This window comes from Lolium rigidum, chromosome 7 (genome assembly GCF_022539505.1).
Source record: "Lolium rigidum isolate FL_2022 chromosome 7, APGP_CSIRO_Lrig_0.1, whole genome shotgun sequence".
NCBI classification, from domain to species: Eukaryota; Viridiplantae; Streptophyta; class Magnoliopsida; order Poales; family Poaceae; genus Lolium; species Lolium rigidum.
The window spans coordinates 320,395,219-320,414,189 of NC_061514.1; the positions used below are offsets into that span (position 1 = coordinate 320,395,219).

At 45.6% G+C, this 18,971-nt stretch overlaps 1 protein-coding gene across 1 annotated transcript; it reads left to right on the plus strand.

Moving 5' to 3' along the window:
• Window positions 1–18,161: 18,161 nt before the first annotated feature.
• LOC124673259 (two-component response regulator ORR42-like) lies at window positions 18,162–18,659 on the plus strand. The gene is made up of 2 exons (XM_047209377.1): window positions 18,162–18,374; window positions 18,468–18,659. The coding sequence occupies exons 1-2, from the start codon at window positions 18,162–18,164 to the stop codon at window positions 18,657–18,659; spliced, it is 405 nt and encodes a 134-aa protein (XP_047065333.1).
• Window positions 18,660–18,971: the final 312 nt, after the last annotated feature.

The window sequence follows — 18,971 nt, forward strand, 5'->3', positions numbered from 1 at the left end:
ATGTCATTACCATTGTTTTGATCGCTGCATTCGATACATGTGTTTACAATAGTATGATCAAGGGTATGATGGCATGTCACTCCGGAAATTATCTTTGTTATCGTTTACTGCTCGGGACGAGCGAGAACTAAGCTTGGGGATGCTGATACGTCTCCGACGTATCGATAATTTCTTATGTTCCATGCCACATTATTGATGATATCTACAAGTTTTATGCATACTTTATGTCATATTTATGCGTTTTCCGGAACTAACCTATTGACGAGATGCCGAAGTGCCAGTTCTGTTTTCTGCTGTTTTTGGTTTCAGAAATCCTAGTAAGGAAATATTCTCGGAATTGGACGAAATCAACGCCCAGAGTCTTATAATTGGACGAAGCTTCCAGAACACCCGAGAGCCGCCAGAGGGAAGCCCTGGGGGCCCCACACGCCACCCTGGCGCGGCCAGAGGGGGGGCCGCGCCCCCCTAGTGTGTGGGCCCACCAGGCCCCCTCCGAGGCTGCCCTTCCGCCTACTTAAGGTCTCCGTCGCGAAAACCCTAACACGTTCGACGAAACCAGAGAAAACCTTCCAGAGCCGCCGCCATCGCGAATCCAAGATCCGGGGGACAGGAGTCTCTGTTCGGCACGCCGCCGGACGGGGAAGTGCCCCGGAAGGCTCCTCCATCGACACCACCGCCATCTTCATCAACGCTGCTTGTCTCCCATGAGGAGGGAGTAGTTCTCCATCGAGGCTCGGGGCTGTACCGGTAGCTATGTGGTTCATCTCTCTCCTATGTGCTTCAATACAATAATCTCATGAGCTGCCTTACATGATTGAGATTCATATGATGATGCTTGTAATCTAGATGTCATTATGCTAGTCAAGTGGATTTTACTTATGTGATCTCCGGAGACTCCTTGTCGCACGTGTGTAAAGGTGACGAGTGTGTGCACCGTGTGGGTCTCTTAGGCTATATTTCACAGAATACTTATTCACTGTTATGAATGGCATAGTGAAGTGCTTATTTATATCTCTTTATGATTGCAATGTGTTTTGTATCACAATATATCTGTGTGCTACTCTAGTGATGTTATTAAAGTAGTTTATTCCTCCCGCACGGTGTAATGGTGACGAGTGTGTGCATCGTGTAGTACTTGGCGTAGGCTATGATTGTGATCTCTTGTAGATTATGAAGTTAACTATTGCTATGATGGTATTGATGTGATCTATTCCTCCTTTCGTAGCGTGAAGGTGACGAGTAGTGCATGCTATGTTAGTACTTGGTTTGGTTATGTTGATCTGTCATGCACTCTAAGGTTATTTAAACATGAACATTGAATATTGTGGAGCTTGTTAACTCCGGCATTGAGGGTTCGTGTAATCCTACACGTTAGTGGTGTTCATCATCCAACAAGAGGGTGTAGAGTCTAGCATCTATCTATTTATTCTGTTATGTGATCAATGTTGAGAGTGTCCACTAGTGAAAGTATGATCCCTAGGCCTTGTTCCTAAATACTGCTATCGCTGCTTGTTTATTGTTTTACTGCATCTTTACTTCCTGCAATATTACTACCATCAACTACACGCCAGCAAGCACTTTTCTGGCGCCGTTACTACTGCTCATATATATTCATACCACCTGTATTTCACTATCTCTTCGCCGAACTAGTGCACCTATTAGGTGTGTTGGGGACACAAGAGACTTCTTGCTTTGTGGTTGCAGGGTTGCATGAGAGGGATATCTTTGACCTCTTCCTCCCTGAGTTCGATAAACCTTGGGTGATCCACTTAAGGGAAACTTTCTGCTGTTCTACAAACTTCTGCTCTTGGAGGCCCAACACTGTCTACAAGAATAGACGCACCCGTAGACATCAGAGAACTACTCCCTCCTCATCATGGGAGACAACGATGGCGATGAAGATGGCGGTGGTGTCGATGGAGATGACTCCGGGGGCAATTCCCCGTCCCGGCGACGTGCCGGAACAGAGACTTCTGTCCCCCGAATTGGAGTTCGGCGTCCCTGGAGTCTTTCTGGAGTTTCGTCAATTGGTGTAGGGTTTTTACGTCGCGAGGGATTATATAGGCGAAGAGGCGGAGTCGGAGGAGCCAGGGGGCCCCCTCCCCGTAGGCTGGCGCGGCCAGGGGGCCACCCGCGCCGCCATATGGTGTGGCTCCCCTGCTACCCTTCCTCGTCTCCCCTTCGGACTTCTGGAACCTTCCGTGAAATATAAGATCGTGGGCTTTTGTTTCGTCCAATTCCGAGAATATTGCCCGAACAGCCTTCTCGGAACCAAAACAGCGAGAAAACAGGAACTGGCACTTCGGCATCTTGTTAATAGGTTAGTTCCGGGAAATGCATAAAAACATTATAAAGTGTGAGCAAAACATGTAGGTATTGTCATAAAACTAGCATGGAACATCAGAAATTATAGATACGTTTGAGACGTATCATTGGGGACAATGGTTCCATTGCCTTAGATCATAATCGTTTTGATTTTGATAATTGTCATATCTCTGAAGTTATTAAGTTCTTGCAAAAACTTGCTAGAAGTCCTAATGCTAGTGCTATAAATTTGGCACTTACAAAACATATTACAAATGCTCTCATTAAAGCTAGAGAAGAGGAATTAAAACTTGAAGCTTCTATCCCTAGGAAGTTGGAAGATGGTTGGGAGCCCATCATTAAAATGAAGGTCAATGATTTTGATTGTAATGCTTTATGTGATCTAGGTGCAAGTATTTACGTTATGCCTAAGAAACTTTATGATATGCTTGACTTGCCACCTTTGGAATATTGTTATTTGCATGTTAATCTTGTTGATAATTCTATAAAGAAACCTTTGGGGAGAATTGACAATGTTCACATTACGGTTAACAATAACCTTGTCCCCGTCGATTTTGTTGTTTTGGATATTGAATGCAATGCATCTTGTCCTATTGTTTTGGGAAGACCCTTTCTTCGAACTGTTGGTGCTATTATTGATATGAAAGAAGGAAATATTAAATATCAATTCCCTCTTAAGAAAGGTATGGAATACTTCCCTAGAAAGAGAATGAAGTTGCCTTTTGATTCTATTATTAGAACAAATTATATGTTGATGCTTCTTCATTTGATGTTACTTGATTTACACTTTCTGCGCCTAGCTGAAAGGCGTTAAAGAAAAGCGCTTATGGGAGACAACCCATTGTTTTATTTCTGCAATTTTTGTTTTATATTTGAGTCAATGTGCTTGTTACTACTGTAGCAATACCTTTGTATCTTTACTTTATTGCATTGTTGTGCCAAGTAAAGTCTTTGATAGAAAGTTGATACTAGATTTGGATTTCTCCGCAGGAACAGATTTTTAGCTGTCAGGAATTTGAGCTGTTCTCTCTGTAGGAAATTCGTAAAATCTTGAAACAATTCATGAGTAATCCTCAGATATGTACGCAACTTTCATTCAATTTGAGCTTTTCCATCTGAGCATGTTAAGTGCCTCGAAAAAATTCGTCTTTACGGACTGTTCTGTTTTGACAGATTCTGTCTTTTATTTCGCATTGCCTCTTTTAATGTGTTTGAGCGGGTTTCTTTGCTCCATTAAATTTCAGTAACCTTGGGTAATGTTCAGAAGTGTTGGGAATGATTGTGTCCTCGCTGAACATGTGAATTTTTGATTATGCACTAACCCTGTAATGAGATTGTTTTGAGTCTGGTGTGGAGGAAGTTTTCAAGGATCAAGAGAGGAGGATGATATAATATGATCAGGAAGAGTGAAAAGTCTAAGCTTGGGGATGCCCCCGTGGTTCATCCCTGCATATTTCAAGAAGACTCAAGCGTCTAAGCTTGGGGATGCCCAAGGCATCCCCTTCTTCATCAACAACTTATTAGGTCACCTCTAGTGAAACTATATTTTTATTCCGTCACATCATATGTACTTTACTTGGAGCGTCTGTGTGCTTTTATTTTCGTTTTGTTATTTTCATTCTCTGAATAAATTCGGATCCTAGCAATCCTTGTGTGGGATAAAGACACGCTCCGCTTTTTCATATGAACACTGGTGTTCTTCGTTTTACTTTTAATGTTCATGGCAAAAGTTGAAAGCTGCTGCACTTATTGCTATTTGGGTTGGAAACAGAAAATGCTTCATGTGGTAATTGGTATATTGTCTTGAATAATTTGATACTTTTCAATTGTTTTGAGCTCTCAAGTAGATCATGTTTAAGCTCTTGCATCATGTAGTTTAAACCTATTAGTGGAGAACTACCGTAGAGCTTGTTGAAATTTGGTTTGCATGATTGGTCTCTCTAAGGTCTATATATTTTCTGGTAAAAGTGTTTGAGAAACAAGGAAGACAGTGTAGAGTCTTATAATGCTTGCAATATGTTCTTATGTAACTTTTTCTATACTGGTTTATACTTGTGTTTACTTCAAACAACCTTGCTAGCCAAAGCCTTGTACTGAGAGGGAATGCTTCTCGTGCATCCAAAACCTTGAGCCAAAACCTATGCCATTTGTGTCCACCATAACTACCTACTATGTGGTATTTTTCTGCCATTCCAAGTAAATACTTCATGTGCTACCTTTAAACAATTCAAAAGTTATTATCTCTTATTTCTGTCAATGTTTTATAGCTCATGAGGAAGTATGTGGTGTTTTATCTTTCAATCTTGTTGGGCAGACTTTCACCAATGGACTAGTGGCTTCATCCTCTTATCCAATAATTTTGCAAAAAGAGCTGGCAACGGGGTTCCCAGCCCCAATTAATTAACTTTCATTAATAATTCTCTTCACATGTTTTGCCCTGATTCATCAGTAAGCAACTTAATTTTGCAAATAGACACTCCTCCATGGTATGTGAAATGTTGGAAGGCACCCGAGGATTCGGTTAGCCATGACTTGTGAAATAAAAATGTTGGGAGGAGTGTCATCCATAAATAAAACTAAAGTACATGTGTAAACAAAAGAGAAGAGGGATGATCTACCTTGCTGGTAGAGATAACATCCTTCATGGGAGCCGCTCTTTGAAAGTCTGTTTGACGAGGGGGTTAGAGTGCCCACTACCATTCGTTGACAACAACAAACACCTCTCAAAACTTTACTTTTATGCTCTCTATATGATTTCAAAACTTGAAAAGCTCTAGCACATGATTTAATCCCTGCTTCCCTCTCCGAAGGGCCTTTCTTTTACTTTATGTTGAGTCAGTTTACCTACTTCCTTCTATCTTAGAAGCAAACACTTGTGTCAACTGTGTGCATTGATTCTTACATGCTTGCTTATTTGCACTCATCATATTACTTTGTGTTGACAATTATCCATGAGATATACATGTTGAAAGTTGAAAGCAATTGCTGAAACTTAAATCTTCCTTTGTGTTGCTTCAAAACCTTCTATTAAGAATCTATTGCTTTATGAGTTAACTCTTATGGAAGACTTTTTGATGCTTGTCTTGAAAGTACTATTCATGAAAAGTCTTTGCTATATGATTCAGTTGTTTAGTCATTATCTATTTTGTTAGCAAACTATAGACCGTTGCTTCGAGTCACTGCATTCATCTCATATGCTTTACAATAGTATTGATCAAGATTATGTTGGTAGCATGTCACTTCAGAAATTATTCTTTTTATCGTTTACCTACTTGAGGGCGAGTAGGAACTAAAGCTTGGGGATGCTTGATACGTCTCCAACGTATCTATAATTTCTTATGTTCCATGCTAGTTTTATGACAATACTCACATGTTTTATATACACTTTATATCATTTTTATGCATTTTCCGGGACTAACCTATTAACAAGATGCCGAAGCGCCAGTTCCTGTTTTCTGCTGTTTTTGGTTTCAGATATCCTACACAGGAAATGTTCTCGGAATTGGACGAAACAAAAGCCCACGGCCCTATTTTCCACGGAGTATTCCAGAACATCGAAGAAGAGTCGAAGACGGCCAGCAGGAGGCCACCCCATAGGGTGGCGCGGCCCCACCTCCTGGCGCGCCCAGGTGTGGGGAGCCCACCCCTGGCTCCCCCGACGCTGCCTCTTCGCCTATATATTCCTTCGTATCGGAAAACCCTAGTACCGAGAGCCAAAATACGAGAAAAGTTCCAGAGCCGCCGCCGCCGTCAACCCCATCTCGGGGGGTTCTGAAGATCACCTCCGGCACCCTGCCGGAGAGGGGAATCATCACCGGAGGGCTCTACATCACCATGCCCACCTCCGGACTGATGCGTGAGTAGTTCATCCTTGGACTATGGGTCCATAGAAGTAGCTAGATGGTTGTATTCTCCTATTGTGCCATCATGTTTAGATCTTGTGAGCTGCCTATCATGATCAAGATCATCTATTTGTAATACTACATGTTGTGTTTGTTGGGATCCGATGAATATGGAATACTATGTCAAGTTGATTATCGATCTATCATATATGTGTTGTTTATGATCTTGCATGCTCTCCGTTGCTAGTAGAGGCTCTGGCAAAGTTGATACTTGTAACTCCAAGAGGGGGTATTTATGCTAGTGTTGACGTCAGAAACCCCCTGGCGGGCAGAGACGGGCAACACAGTAGAGCCGGGAACAACTAGGGCTGCGGCTGGCCCCAGTCCCTCAGAGCGACGGCCCGCAAAGCCTCCTGGTCACACGTCCGATGCTATCGCAAGGGCGTGCCACCTGACCTATACCTGGTCGGGGAAGGTGTGGATGATGCCTCGCTTAGTTTCCTGCATGGCATACACGTAAACATTAAATACGAGCCTCAATCGGCTCTCGGGTTATCCCGTGAATCGGCTCAAAGAGCCGATCCACCCATGATTCGAACGAGGTGTCCGAATATATGGTGGTCCTGCTTGATCAAGATAAAGCTAATGAGATCTACGACGATTTAGGGTTTTCACCGCATAATCGGATCATCCTACTCACGATTGGGCCTCGCGCTCGCGCACGGTGACCGTAAGCCGATCCTAGACAGGGCCTAAAAACCAACACGAGGTTGATCCCCGGAACATCCTTTCTAGGGCTAGCAAACGCCACCCTACACGCCGCTGGATCCTCCAACCCTTTGTAAGGCCTAACTATTGCGGATGTTAAACTAATCCTTGATGAAACAAGGAGCAACCGTAACGGATCAGATCTACTAAACTATGATCAAGCGGGTGCCGCCCCTACACCTAAGATAGGTGTAAGGGCGGCTAGATGTGCAAGGGTCGCATAACGAAAGCATGTAATTCGAAGAACAATGCTAACCCTAACACATCTAAGATAACTACGTTGCTCGCCATCAAAAAGGCTTCAAGCACGAGCAACGCATGAACAACGTGGGCAGGCTTGTCTGCCTAGATCGCAAGATGCGATCTAGGCAGCATGGTGCTTACCGGAGAAACCCTCGAGACGAAGGAGTTGGCGATGCGCCGAGATTTGTTTGTGTTGAACGTTGGTTGTTTATTCCATAAACCCTAGATACATATTTATAGTCCAGCGGACTTTCTAACGTGGGAGATCCCCACCGTGTACGAGACAAACTCTAACTTTTAATCTAGATACAATCTATCGTAATTAAAGATACACGGGCAATCTAGCCCAAATTCTCCGTGCAAGGCCGCTTCGAGAGATCTTCCATGTGTAATCTTCCAAGCCCATCCGGATCGCGGCCCACCTCCTGATTTAGCCAAAATCTGGTGATAACACATGCCCCCCTGGTTTTGGTAATGATAATTTCAAAACCACTCTGTTTTTCCTCCGAGGGGTCATGTCGTGGCAGAGCAGAACCGTCGCAGTAGTTCCATCATGACAACTTGCCTTCCCAACTTCTCTGCACGATTTTTGGCACCACTTCCTCGAAAACCGTTCGGACATTAAATCCCCACTTCTTTTAATCTAACCGTACCGAGCAGTTCTTCTCCTCATCCCTTCCGCATTAGCACTTCCAAAAAACCCTTCTCTGCCACCATGTCTTCCTCTTCTTCTTCTTCATCGGATCTTTCTGCCCAGTCCTCCCCCTTCCGCGAGCCGACGCCAGAACCGAACCCACAAGAGGTCCATGCGGCCAACACCCGCCGCGCCATAGAGGCCGGGGAGGAGCCAGACCATGACTTCTCCATCTGGTCCGAGGACGACAAGTCCTCGACGGACGGGGAGAGCGACCTCCGCTTCCTTGCCGACGGGGAATCGGAGGAGGAGAGCGATGACGATCGCTTCTCCCGGGATGACTTCACCTCCTCCGAGGAGGTGAAGGAGGAGGAAGAGGAGGAGGAGGACGACGACGACAGCCCCTCCGACGAGCCGCCGGCCAAGCGCCACCGCCCCCGGCCGGGGAATCTCAGCGATTACGACGGCCGACGACGACGACGACGAGGAGGATGAGGACAACGAAGGTCCCGCCGGTGGCCGCTACGGCGGCAGCGACGACGAGCCCGCCGGGAGCAGGCGCCGACGGCCGGCGGCGAGGGTGATGACGAGGGCAGCGACGGCCCGTAGATAGGACCCTTAGTATAGGATCAGCGGTAGTAGACGGGGCAATGTATCCCCTTAGTACTCCCTTTTGAGAGCAATCAGCTCTTCTATGTAAGAAATCTGGTTTATCAATGAAGAAATTCCCCAATTTGATTTTGCCGATTTCCTTTATGATAATTTAGCCGATTGTCCTTCGTACTGATTCTGCCGATTTTCAATTTGGTCAATGCCCAATGAGCCGACGGCAGCGCATCGGTCTCTCACGATAAATTTCGAGATAGATCCATCCGGACCCAAACTCCCGGTCAAACAAGGCCAAGCCATAATCGCGCAAACCCTAGGTCTTGTAAATGCAGATCCCACAGGATGGCATGTTAAACTTAGCGGCAAAACTCCTGAAATAATGTCCAGTCTCCTTATTAACTTTAAATTTCAGACATTCTTCTGCCGCATCCTTCTCTTTCAGATCCTCTTTGCTTTCAGGAGAGCCCCAGGACTGTTGCTGGGTCAACTCAAACGTTGAAGCTGCCACTTCTGCAGAACAGGCATCACTTGTCCACAAATTCCCTTGTGATAGTCTGCAGTGACGTTCATAATCCTGCTCTGTCTTCTAACAGCAACCATCTCTCACGACAAATTGAAATGCAGAGCCGACCGATCTCAGCAAAATCGGCTCCTTATAGCAAAGGACCTTTCGTGGCAAGCTGCCCCCCGAGCCTCAGCCGGGGTGGAAACAGTGATGAGGACCCGTAATTCAGGCAAACAGGCCTGGGCTCAACCATGTCTGAGAGCGCTATCGTGCGGGGCCAACCAGTTAATCACCTTTCATCCGTTGACAGCCGATACCGTCGATCCAGGAGGCTGGTAATCTGGTGTTGAGTAGGTGTCCTCAACAGAGCCCTGGGCTTGTCGCTGAATCGTCTTGCATACTGAAACTGATAATTTTGCAACATCAGCACCATTCTTCAGACAAGTTGTGATGCAGAGTTAGCCGATTCCAACAAAATCGGCTCCCCAGAGCAGAGAACCTTCAAGGTGAGCTGCCCCCCGAGCTTTTCAGTCTACTCCTTGCACCTCGTTGACTAGATCGGCTCCTTTCCTTCGCAGGCTGAAGCAACTTCCGGTGAGGATGTCCTTGCATTTCTGATGCCCTCCAAACTCTGGACGCAACAACCCCTGGAAGTGACAGTTACCGAGTCACCGCCTTGGTCAAACGTTACAGCCGATTGCTTCGTCATCGGCTGTTCTCCTGGTCTTAGAAGAGATATGCTCCCTTCGTTAGGCTCATCCCTACCGCTGAACTTGAAGACTTGCCAATGGGAATTAGGGGTCCTTGAAGGGAAGATCCACTTCTTGCTCCATTGATCCTTAAGTCGATGTCTGCACATCGGCTGTGCTTAAAATTTCTTGAATTTTCGGCCGATTTATGTATCGGCCCCCATACTCCAATACCCATCATCAAAGGATGAGACACTTCTACTGTATATCCTCGTGTTTTATCCACCTGGGTGCCCCCCCGAGCCGATTCTGTCAAGAAGATTGATGGTATCGGCTTTGTTGAATTATATGTTGAACCCAGGCAGAATGGATGGTGAGGATAATTTTGGCCGATTGCTGGAATTGGCCTCCACGTTGCTTGCTCGGTGAAGGTTTTGTAATGTCCCTTCATAATTTTTTGGGGCCGATCACAAGGATCAGCCTTGCCACGTTCGTCCATCGACGTTTGCTTTGTTACACGGTCAGGCCGGTGGATAAAACTAGCCTAACCCCGTTCTTTGTCACGTCGATGCGCTCACAGTCGTCCAAATTGATGCCTGAGAGCGGCTCTTGGCCTGATGTCTCCCAAACGTCCATGCCAGCTGTTGAAACCTCGACTGAATCATCTGCGTGGACGACTTCTACTTCATCTCCATCCCACTGTATTAGGCATTGGTGCATCGTGGATGGAATGCAACGATTGGCGTGGATCCAATCTCTCCCTAGTAGGACAACGTAGGTACTCTTGCTGTCGACAATAAAGAACGTCGTAGGGACAGTTTTCCTTCCTACGGTCAGGTCCACATTCAGAACACCTTGTGCGTCAGATGCTTGCCCGTTGAAATCGCTCAGTGTTACGTTGGTCTTGATCAGATCCGAGCTGGAGCGTCCCAACCGACGTAGCATGGAGTATGGCATAATGTTGACTGCCGCCCCGGTGTCTACCAACATCTTGTTGACAGGCTGCCCATTGATGTAACCTCGCAAGTACAGGGCCTTCAGATGCCTGTAACTTCTTTCTTTCGGCTTCTCAAAGATGACCGGCCGTGGGCCGCAGTCCAATTGCGCCATAGGTGCTTCATATAATCTTGGAGCGCTAAACTCCGTTGGAAGAATGAAGACCATGTTTGTGCCAACCGATGTATCATCATCGGCTTGCCACTGCTTGGGGCGCCACTCTTTTCTTTGTGGCCGACCTTCTTCGTCCAGGGTTCGCTGAATTTTGGCGGCCAGATCAGGCCGTGCCTTCCTTAGCGTGTGCAGGTACAATCTTTCAGCTTCTTCCAACCCACGCAGACGCTGAACCCTTCGCTTCTGGGAACGGCTGATCCCATCAGGGCACCACCTGGGCCGATGATATTTGTCTTCTTCTTCATCGTCCTCTAGTTCCTCGAGATCTTCCACCCGAGCGGACTTAGCATGCTTGTTCCGAGGCGGGAGAGGCCCTAGACGCTTGAACAAGGACACGTTAGCTGCATCCTCCTTCCTTTGCTTGCATTCTGGGCAGTTCTCGATTGTTGGCAATCGGCTCATTCCTGAGTCCCAGCAATGTTTGAAGAAAGGACAGTCCCAAGTGCCTATCCATGTCATCCTGCCCCCTTGACCTTCCTTCAGCGTGACGATTGTACCCGTCGTTGTTTCTATCATGCTGACGGTACATCCTGTCCTCTGCATCAGACCGACAATTTCTCTCATCATCTACGTCGTAGCGCCGACGTCGGTCGTACTGCTGCTCATATTTGTTGAGGAGATGATCGGAGAGTGGACGTTGATACCGCACGCTTCTCACCTCCTCCTCTGTCAGGTACCGTCTGTCATCATCTTGGGGCCGGTCGCGTGGATCGGCCTCCTCTTTATCCTTGCCACGGGAGTGGCTGCTTTCTGCTTCATCTTTGCCATGGCGGCTTGCGAGCCGTGCCACGTTGACACCAAAGGGGAAACCTGGCTTGCATATGGAGTGGCTAAGATCCACCATGTTGCCGCCAGGCAACAGACGTGTGTTTTCATTGAGCTCGTTACCGTGCGAACGGGTCTTCTCAAAGGAGCCGATGAGTTCGGCTTCGAGGGTTACCTTGATCTCGTCATGTTTCTTCTTGAGCTCATCAGGCAGATCCTCGTACTTGACCGGAGTGCTTTCCGCCATCTCGGATGCAGACGGCGATGTGGTGGATGTCGAAGGTGGTCCCACCGGGCGTGCCAGAATGTGTTGACGTCAGAAACCCCCTGGGGGCGAGACGGGTAACACGGTAGAGCCGGGAACAACTAGGGTTGCGGCCGGCCCCGGTCCCTCGCAGCGACGGCCCGCAAAGCCTCCTGGTCGCACGTCCGATGCTATCGCAAGGGCGTGCCACCTGACCTATACCCGGTCGGGAAGGTGTGGATGATGCCTCGCTTAGTTTCCCGCATGGCATACACGTAAATATTAAATACGAGCCTCGATCGGCTCTCGGGTTATCCCGTGAATCGGCTCAAAGAGCCGATCCACCCATGATTCGAACGAGGTGTCCGAATATATGGTGGTCCTGCTTGATCAAGATAAAGCTAATGAGATCTACGACGATTTAGGGTTTTCACCGCATAATCGGATCATCCTACTCACGATTGGGCCTCGCGCTCGCGCATGGTGACCGTAAGCCGATCCTAGACAGGGCCTAAAACCAACACGAGGTTGATCCCCGGAACATCCTTTCTAGGGCTAGCAAACGCCACCCTACACGCCGCTGGATCCTCCAACCCTTTGTAAGGCCTAACTATTGCGGATGTTAAACTAATCCTTGATGAAACAAGGAGCAACCGTAACGGATCAGATCTACTAAACTATGATCAAGCGGGGTGCCGCCCCTACACCTAAGATAGGTGTAAGGGCGGCTAGATGTGCAAGGGTCGCATAACGAAAGCATGTAATTCGAAGAACAATGCTAACCCTAACACATCTAAGATAACTACGTTGCTCGCCATCAAAAAGGCTTCAAGCACGAGCAACGCATGAACAACGTGGGCAGGCTTGTGCTGCCTAGATCGCAAGATGCGATCTAGGCAGCATGGTGCTTACCGGAGAAACCCTCGAGACGAAGGAGTTGGCGATGCGCCGAGATTTGTTTGTGTTGAACGTTGGTTGTTTATTCCATAAACCCTAGATACATATTTATAGTCCAGCGGACTTTCTAACGTGGGAGATCCCCACCGTGTACGAGACAAACTCTAACTTTTAATCTAGATACAATCTACTGTAATTAAAGATACACGGGCAATCTAGCCCAAATTCTCCGTGCAAGGCCGCTTCAGAGATCTTCCATGTGTAATCTTCCAAGCCCATCTGGATCGCGGCCCACCTCCTGATTTAGCCAAAATCTGGTGATAACAGCTAGATAGTGGGTTCATGCCTCCATTGAATCTGGGACAGTGACAGAAAGTTCTAAGGTTGTGGATGTGCTGTTGCCACTAGGGATAACACATCAATGCTTTGTCTACGGATATTTGTATTGTTTACATTACGCACAATACTTAATGCAATTGTCTGTTGTTTGCAACTTAATACTGGAAGGGGTGCGGATGCTAACCCGAAGGTGGACTTTTAGGCATAGATGCATGCTGGATGGCGGTCTATGTTCTTTGTCGTAATGCCCTAAGTAAATCTCATAGTAGTCATCATGATATGTATGTGCATTGTTATGCCATCTCTATTTGTCAATTGCCCAACAGTAATTTGTTCACCCAACATGTTATTTATCTTATTGGAGAGACACCACTAGTGAACTGTGGACCCCGGTCCATTCTTTTACATCTGAAATACAACCTATCGCAATCACTGTTCTCTTTTGTTCTCTGCAAGAAAACATCATTCTCCACACCATACGTTTAATCCTTTGTTTTCAGCAAGCCGGTGAGATTGACAACCTCACCGTTAAGTTGGGGCAAAGTATTTTGATTGTGTTGTGCAGGTTCCACATTGGCGCCGGAAACCCTGGTGTTGCGCCGCACTACACTCCTTCACCAACAACCTTCACGTGGCCTTCATCTCCTACTGGTTCGATAACCTTGGTTTTTTACTGAGGGAAAACTCGCTGTTGTACGCATCATACCTTCCTCTTGGGGTTCCCAACGGACGTGTGCTTTACCGTCACAAGCAGCTACTTTTCTGGCGCCATTGCTGGGGAGGAATCAACACTCCATCAAGCCCCGTCACGCACCATCAGTTATCTGCTCCCTTTGATGAAACATTCGAATATAATTGACATCTGAATGAATCTATTACTTTCGGCTACTCGACTTGAGTCTACGCATGGTTGCAAACGTCCGTCCCTATACTCGGGGGCCACTCCTATTGGGAGCGCTGGACGCACACCCGATAAAATAGCAAAAGCATCAATAATCAGATGAATTCAAAAGAGAATGGACCCGAAGGTTCCAGCAAAATCCAGGATCAAGCCCGGGGACTTGATTCTGTGTAGGGTAACATTGTTTTGCCATTTGCAGTTAACCATCATCGATTTATCGAGTAAGGATGGGCTTGTTACTTTTATCGCTTGCGTACAACCAAAATTGTATGACTTCACCCGAAGTCTTAGAAGACCCGATATACTAAAAGTATCGGATGATAAAGGAAGCTCAGAAAGCGTCAACAGCAAAATCTTCGAGTAGTACAAGTTGAGTCTACGCACAGTTGCAAACATCTGTCCCTAGACTCGGGGGATACTCCCATCGGGAGAGCTGGACGTATACCCGATATCAAGCAATTTCAACCTCATAGCAAATGAGAAGATTCAATTTTCTTCGACAGATAAAGATATTCGGATGAAGGCAATTGTAGTCCCTGCCCGAAGCTTTGCTTCGGCTAGTCACTCGGGGGCTACTGATGTGGGCATTACCCTTCGGGTACTCGACATTAGTCTACCTCCCCTAGCCCAACTAGGGTCCCATGAAGATTGTACAAGACTAAGGTGGGCCCGTACGTCGGTTGCAACGAAGGAGACCTACCAGGAGACGGATTCTTTATGGACAAGGCAAGAAGGCGTCGATAAAAGAAATATTAAATTAGATCTGAATGTAACCTAGTTGAGTTCGGATAGGACTCTCGGGACCTGGCCTGCTATATAAATGCCAGGAGGGGGCCTGCTGAACAAGAGAACAACAATAGATAGAACCACCGTAACTTGGAGTACAAATCTTAGAATCCTTGCCTCTCGGCGAGTCGACCATAGCAGACTATCGGCTACCCCATTGTAACCCGATATATTTGATAAATCAAGATCAGACAAGGAGGAAGTAAGGGTTTACCTCATCGAGGGCCCCGAACCTGGGTAAATCTCTCTCCCTGTTTGGTACCTGATGTCTCGTGCTAGCCTGCAGGATTCTGATACGTCTCCGACGTATCGATAATTTCTTATGTTCCATGCCACATTATTGATGATATCTACATGTTTTATGCATACTTTATGTCATATTTATGCATTTTCCGGCACTAACCTATTAACGAGATGCCGAAGAGCCGAGTTGCTGTTTTCTGCTGTTTTTGGTTTCAGAAATCCTAGTAAGGAAATATTCTCGGAATTGGACGAAATCAACGCCCAGGGGCCTATTTTTCCACGAAGCTTCCAGAAGACCGGAGGACTTACGAAGTGGGGCCACGAGGTGGCCAGACACTAGGGCGGCGCAGCCTGGGCCTTGGCCGCGCTGGCCTGTTGTGTGGGGCCCTCGTGTGGCCCCCTGACCTGCCCTTCCGCCTACTTAAAGCCTTCGTCGCGAAACCCCCAGTACCGAGAGCCACGATACGGAAAACCTTCCAGAGACGCCGCCGCCGCCAATCCCATCTCGGGGGATTCTGGAGATCGCCTCCGGCACCCTGTCGGAGAGGGAATCATCTCCCGGAGGACTCTTCATCGCCATGATCGCCTCCGGAGTGATGAGTGAGTAGTTCACCCCCGGACTATGGGTCCATAGCAAGTAGCTAGATGGTCGTCTTCTCCTTATGTGCTTCATTGTCGGATCTTGTGAGCTGCCTAACATGATCAAGATCATCTATCTGTAATGCTATATGTTGTGTTTGTTGGGATCCGATGGATAGAGAATACTATGTTATGTTGATTATCAATCTATTACCTATGTGTTGTTTATGATCTTGCATGCTCTCCGTCATTAGTAGAGGCTCTGGCCAAGTTTTTACTCTTAACTCCAAGAGGGAGTATTTATGCTCGATAGTGGGTTCATGCCTCCATTAAATCTGGGACAGTGACAGAAAGTTCTAAGGTTGTGGATGTGCTGTTGCCACTAGGGAGAAAACATTGATGCTATGTCCGAGGATGTAGTTATTGATTACATTACGCACCATACTTAATGCAATTGTCTGTTGTTTGCAACTTAATACTGGAAGGGGTTCGGATGATAACTCGAAGGTGGACTTTTTAGGCATAGATGCATGCTGGATAGCGGTCTATGTACTTTGTCGTAATGCCCAATTAAATCTCACTATACTCATCATATCATGTATGTGCATGGTCATGCCCTCTCTATTTGTCAATTGCCCAACCGTAATTTGTTCACCCAACATGCTATTTATCTTATGGGAGAGACACCTCTAGTGAACTGTGGACCCCGGTCCATTCTTTTACATCGAATACAATCTATCGCAATACTTGTTCTACTGTTTTTTGCAAACAATCATCATCCACACTATACATCTAATCCTTTGTTACGACAAGCCGGTGAGATTGACAACCTCACTGTTTTGTTGGGGCAAAGTACTTTGGTTGTGTTGTGCAGGTTCCACGTTGGCGCCGGAATCCCTGGTGTTGCGCTGCACTACATCCTGCCGCCATCAACCTTCGACGTGCTTCTTGGCTCCTACTGGTTCGATAACCTTGGTTTCTTAATGAGGGAAAACTTGCTGCTGTGCGCATCACACCTTCCTCTTGGGGTTCCCAACGGACGTGTCATCTACGCGCATCAGATTCCGTCAACCCTAAGCCACTCATGGTGGGCATTGCCGAGGAGCTCCCTCGTCAACCCCATTGTAACTCTCTAATGAATACATATAAGCAGGAAGTAAACCTTTTACTCTCCGGAGAGGCTGGACATGGGTAAACCCTGGTCTTCGTGCAATCTTGTAGCACCTGTCGTGGTCATATCCACGACATAATTAGTTCTCTCTTAGCTCCTTTAGTGGTAGCATATATACAATCTGGTAAATTCATCTTTGTTTATGTTGATTAAGCCTCTGTGCGCATATTTTGGTGAAATTATAAATGTGAGATTAAGATAATACGACGATGGAGCAAACTAATATGCGATCGATCTGGAATACACCAGATGCAATATATTCTTAATTGTCCTTTGATATCTATCATGGGCACATTCATAGTAAGGTTTTCTTGCCATACTTAAACAAATCACCACAATAACAGGTGAACAACCATCTATGTTATTGGCGGAAAAACAATACTCCGTAAATGATTTATAATTCCGTTTTGATATCTAGCAACGATGGCATGTGAAGCCATACATATTTACACACTGTTATCTTCTGCGGTGCAATAATGAGCAATTTAATAAGCTATACATCTGTGAGAAGTATCTGCAAATACGAAAAATATATGTTTCATTTATAACAAAAGATATTGCCAATATCAACATTAGTTCTCCATTTTGTATTTTCATGTGAAACGGTGGAGATATTTGCACGCGAAAATGGACATAATTTTCAAATGAATGGCTGAGATCGGCCAGCCTTGGGGTGGTACTCCTCTCGTTTCCCTCTATAAATACCTAGGCATAGAGGCGTACACGGCACACAACACCAAAGCCCGAAGCCACAATTTCAAAAAAGAGCCAATTGCATTTCCTTCGACCTCGTTCGCCAAAAGCTCTAGCAAGCTTTGAGGTCCCCATTTTTTCTCTTTTTTTTTTGCCTTGCAATCATCATCATGTACTTGTTTATTTTGATATGCTTGCATACAAGAGACTGTTAGAGGTGCAACCATGCATAGGCACCCATATGTTGTATTTTTCACCGTTTCTTTGCTATGATGCGGTCTTCCTTACGATGTTTTTGGTTCTACTTATTGCAGAAAAGAACATGACAAATTATTCATATGTAAAACAATCTTCTCTTTGTCTTTTAATATATTTTTTATTTTTTTTCTTATCCTCTTATATGAAAAAAAATATTTTTTGGTCTTCCCGTCCTGAGTAATAATAAATTTTGCACACGTCTCGCAATAGCAACATCTAATGATTTGAGCTTCCTGCCAGATCTAGCATATATTTCCATTAACTGATATGTACTTGAAGTGCATGCTTAACTTCTAGATTATTTTTAAGAATTATTTCTTATGATTTTGCAACTAAACTTGCTCACTTGATATTCATGCACAATGTTTCGGGATACTAAATTTGATTATGAATTTTTTGTTTATTTTAATTGAGAATACCCTATAACTATCACCTTAGATGCATTGCATGGATCGGAAATAACAAATATATGTATTCTTTTGTAGTTTGTTTAGCCGATCATGACATCCTACGTTGAAGGATCCCCGGTTAAGGCACTTATTGTTGAGGATTCGGCTGTTGAGACCATGATTCTCTCTGCCATGCTGCGTAAATTCCACTGCGAGATTACTAAGGCTAAGAATGGGAAAGAAGCAGTGCAAATGTTCCTCGAGGGGAAGAAGTTTGACATTATTTTTTGTGACAAGGAGATGCCCGTAATGTCCGGGCCTGAGGTATTAGTTTTCCATTTCTTCCATGTGAAAAAATAGCTATTTATTTTTGCTGAATAGTTTGCTTAAAAATGTACTTCTTGTGTTATTTGGCAGGCAATTGAGAAGATCCGTGCTTTGGGAGAAATTCATGTGAAGATTGTTGGAGTATCAGTTGGCGATAATGCCGAAGAGGAGTTCATGAGGGTCGGCGCTGATGAATTTCTGCCCAAACCAATGGAGCTTGATGTTGTCGGGGCTATAATTCAAGAGATCATCAAGAAGAAGAAGAATAACGACACTGTCTAAACCTAGCCAAGTGTCCTAGATAAATAGAGGGAATAATATGTTGAGCTCATATATGTATGAGCATGCCTGCATTTTCGTATTTCTCTAGTTTTATCGTAATGTCGTCTTATTTCAAAAATCATGTTAAAGATTGTCTTTAGCAAGAAGGACAAGGGAGGCTACCAATAATTAGATTGTATCCATGTAATATGTATCTCCTTCAATTTGAATGCATTAACTTTGGATTACTTGTGATGTGTAAGGTTCCTAGAAATCTACAAAAAAACTCAATGGAATTGGAACTAAATTTGGGATCTAGCTCGTTGGGGTCTC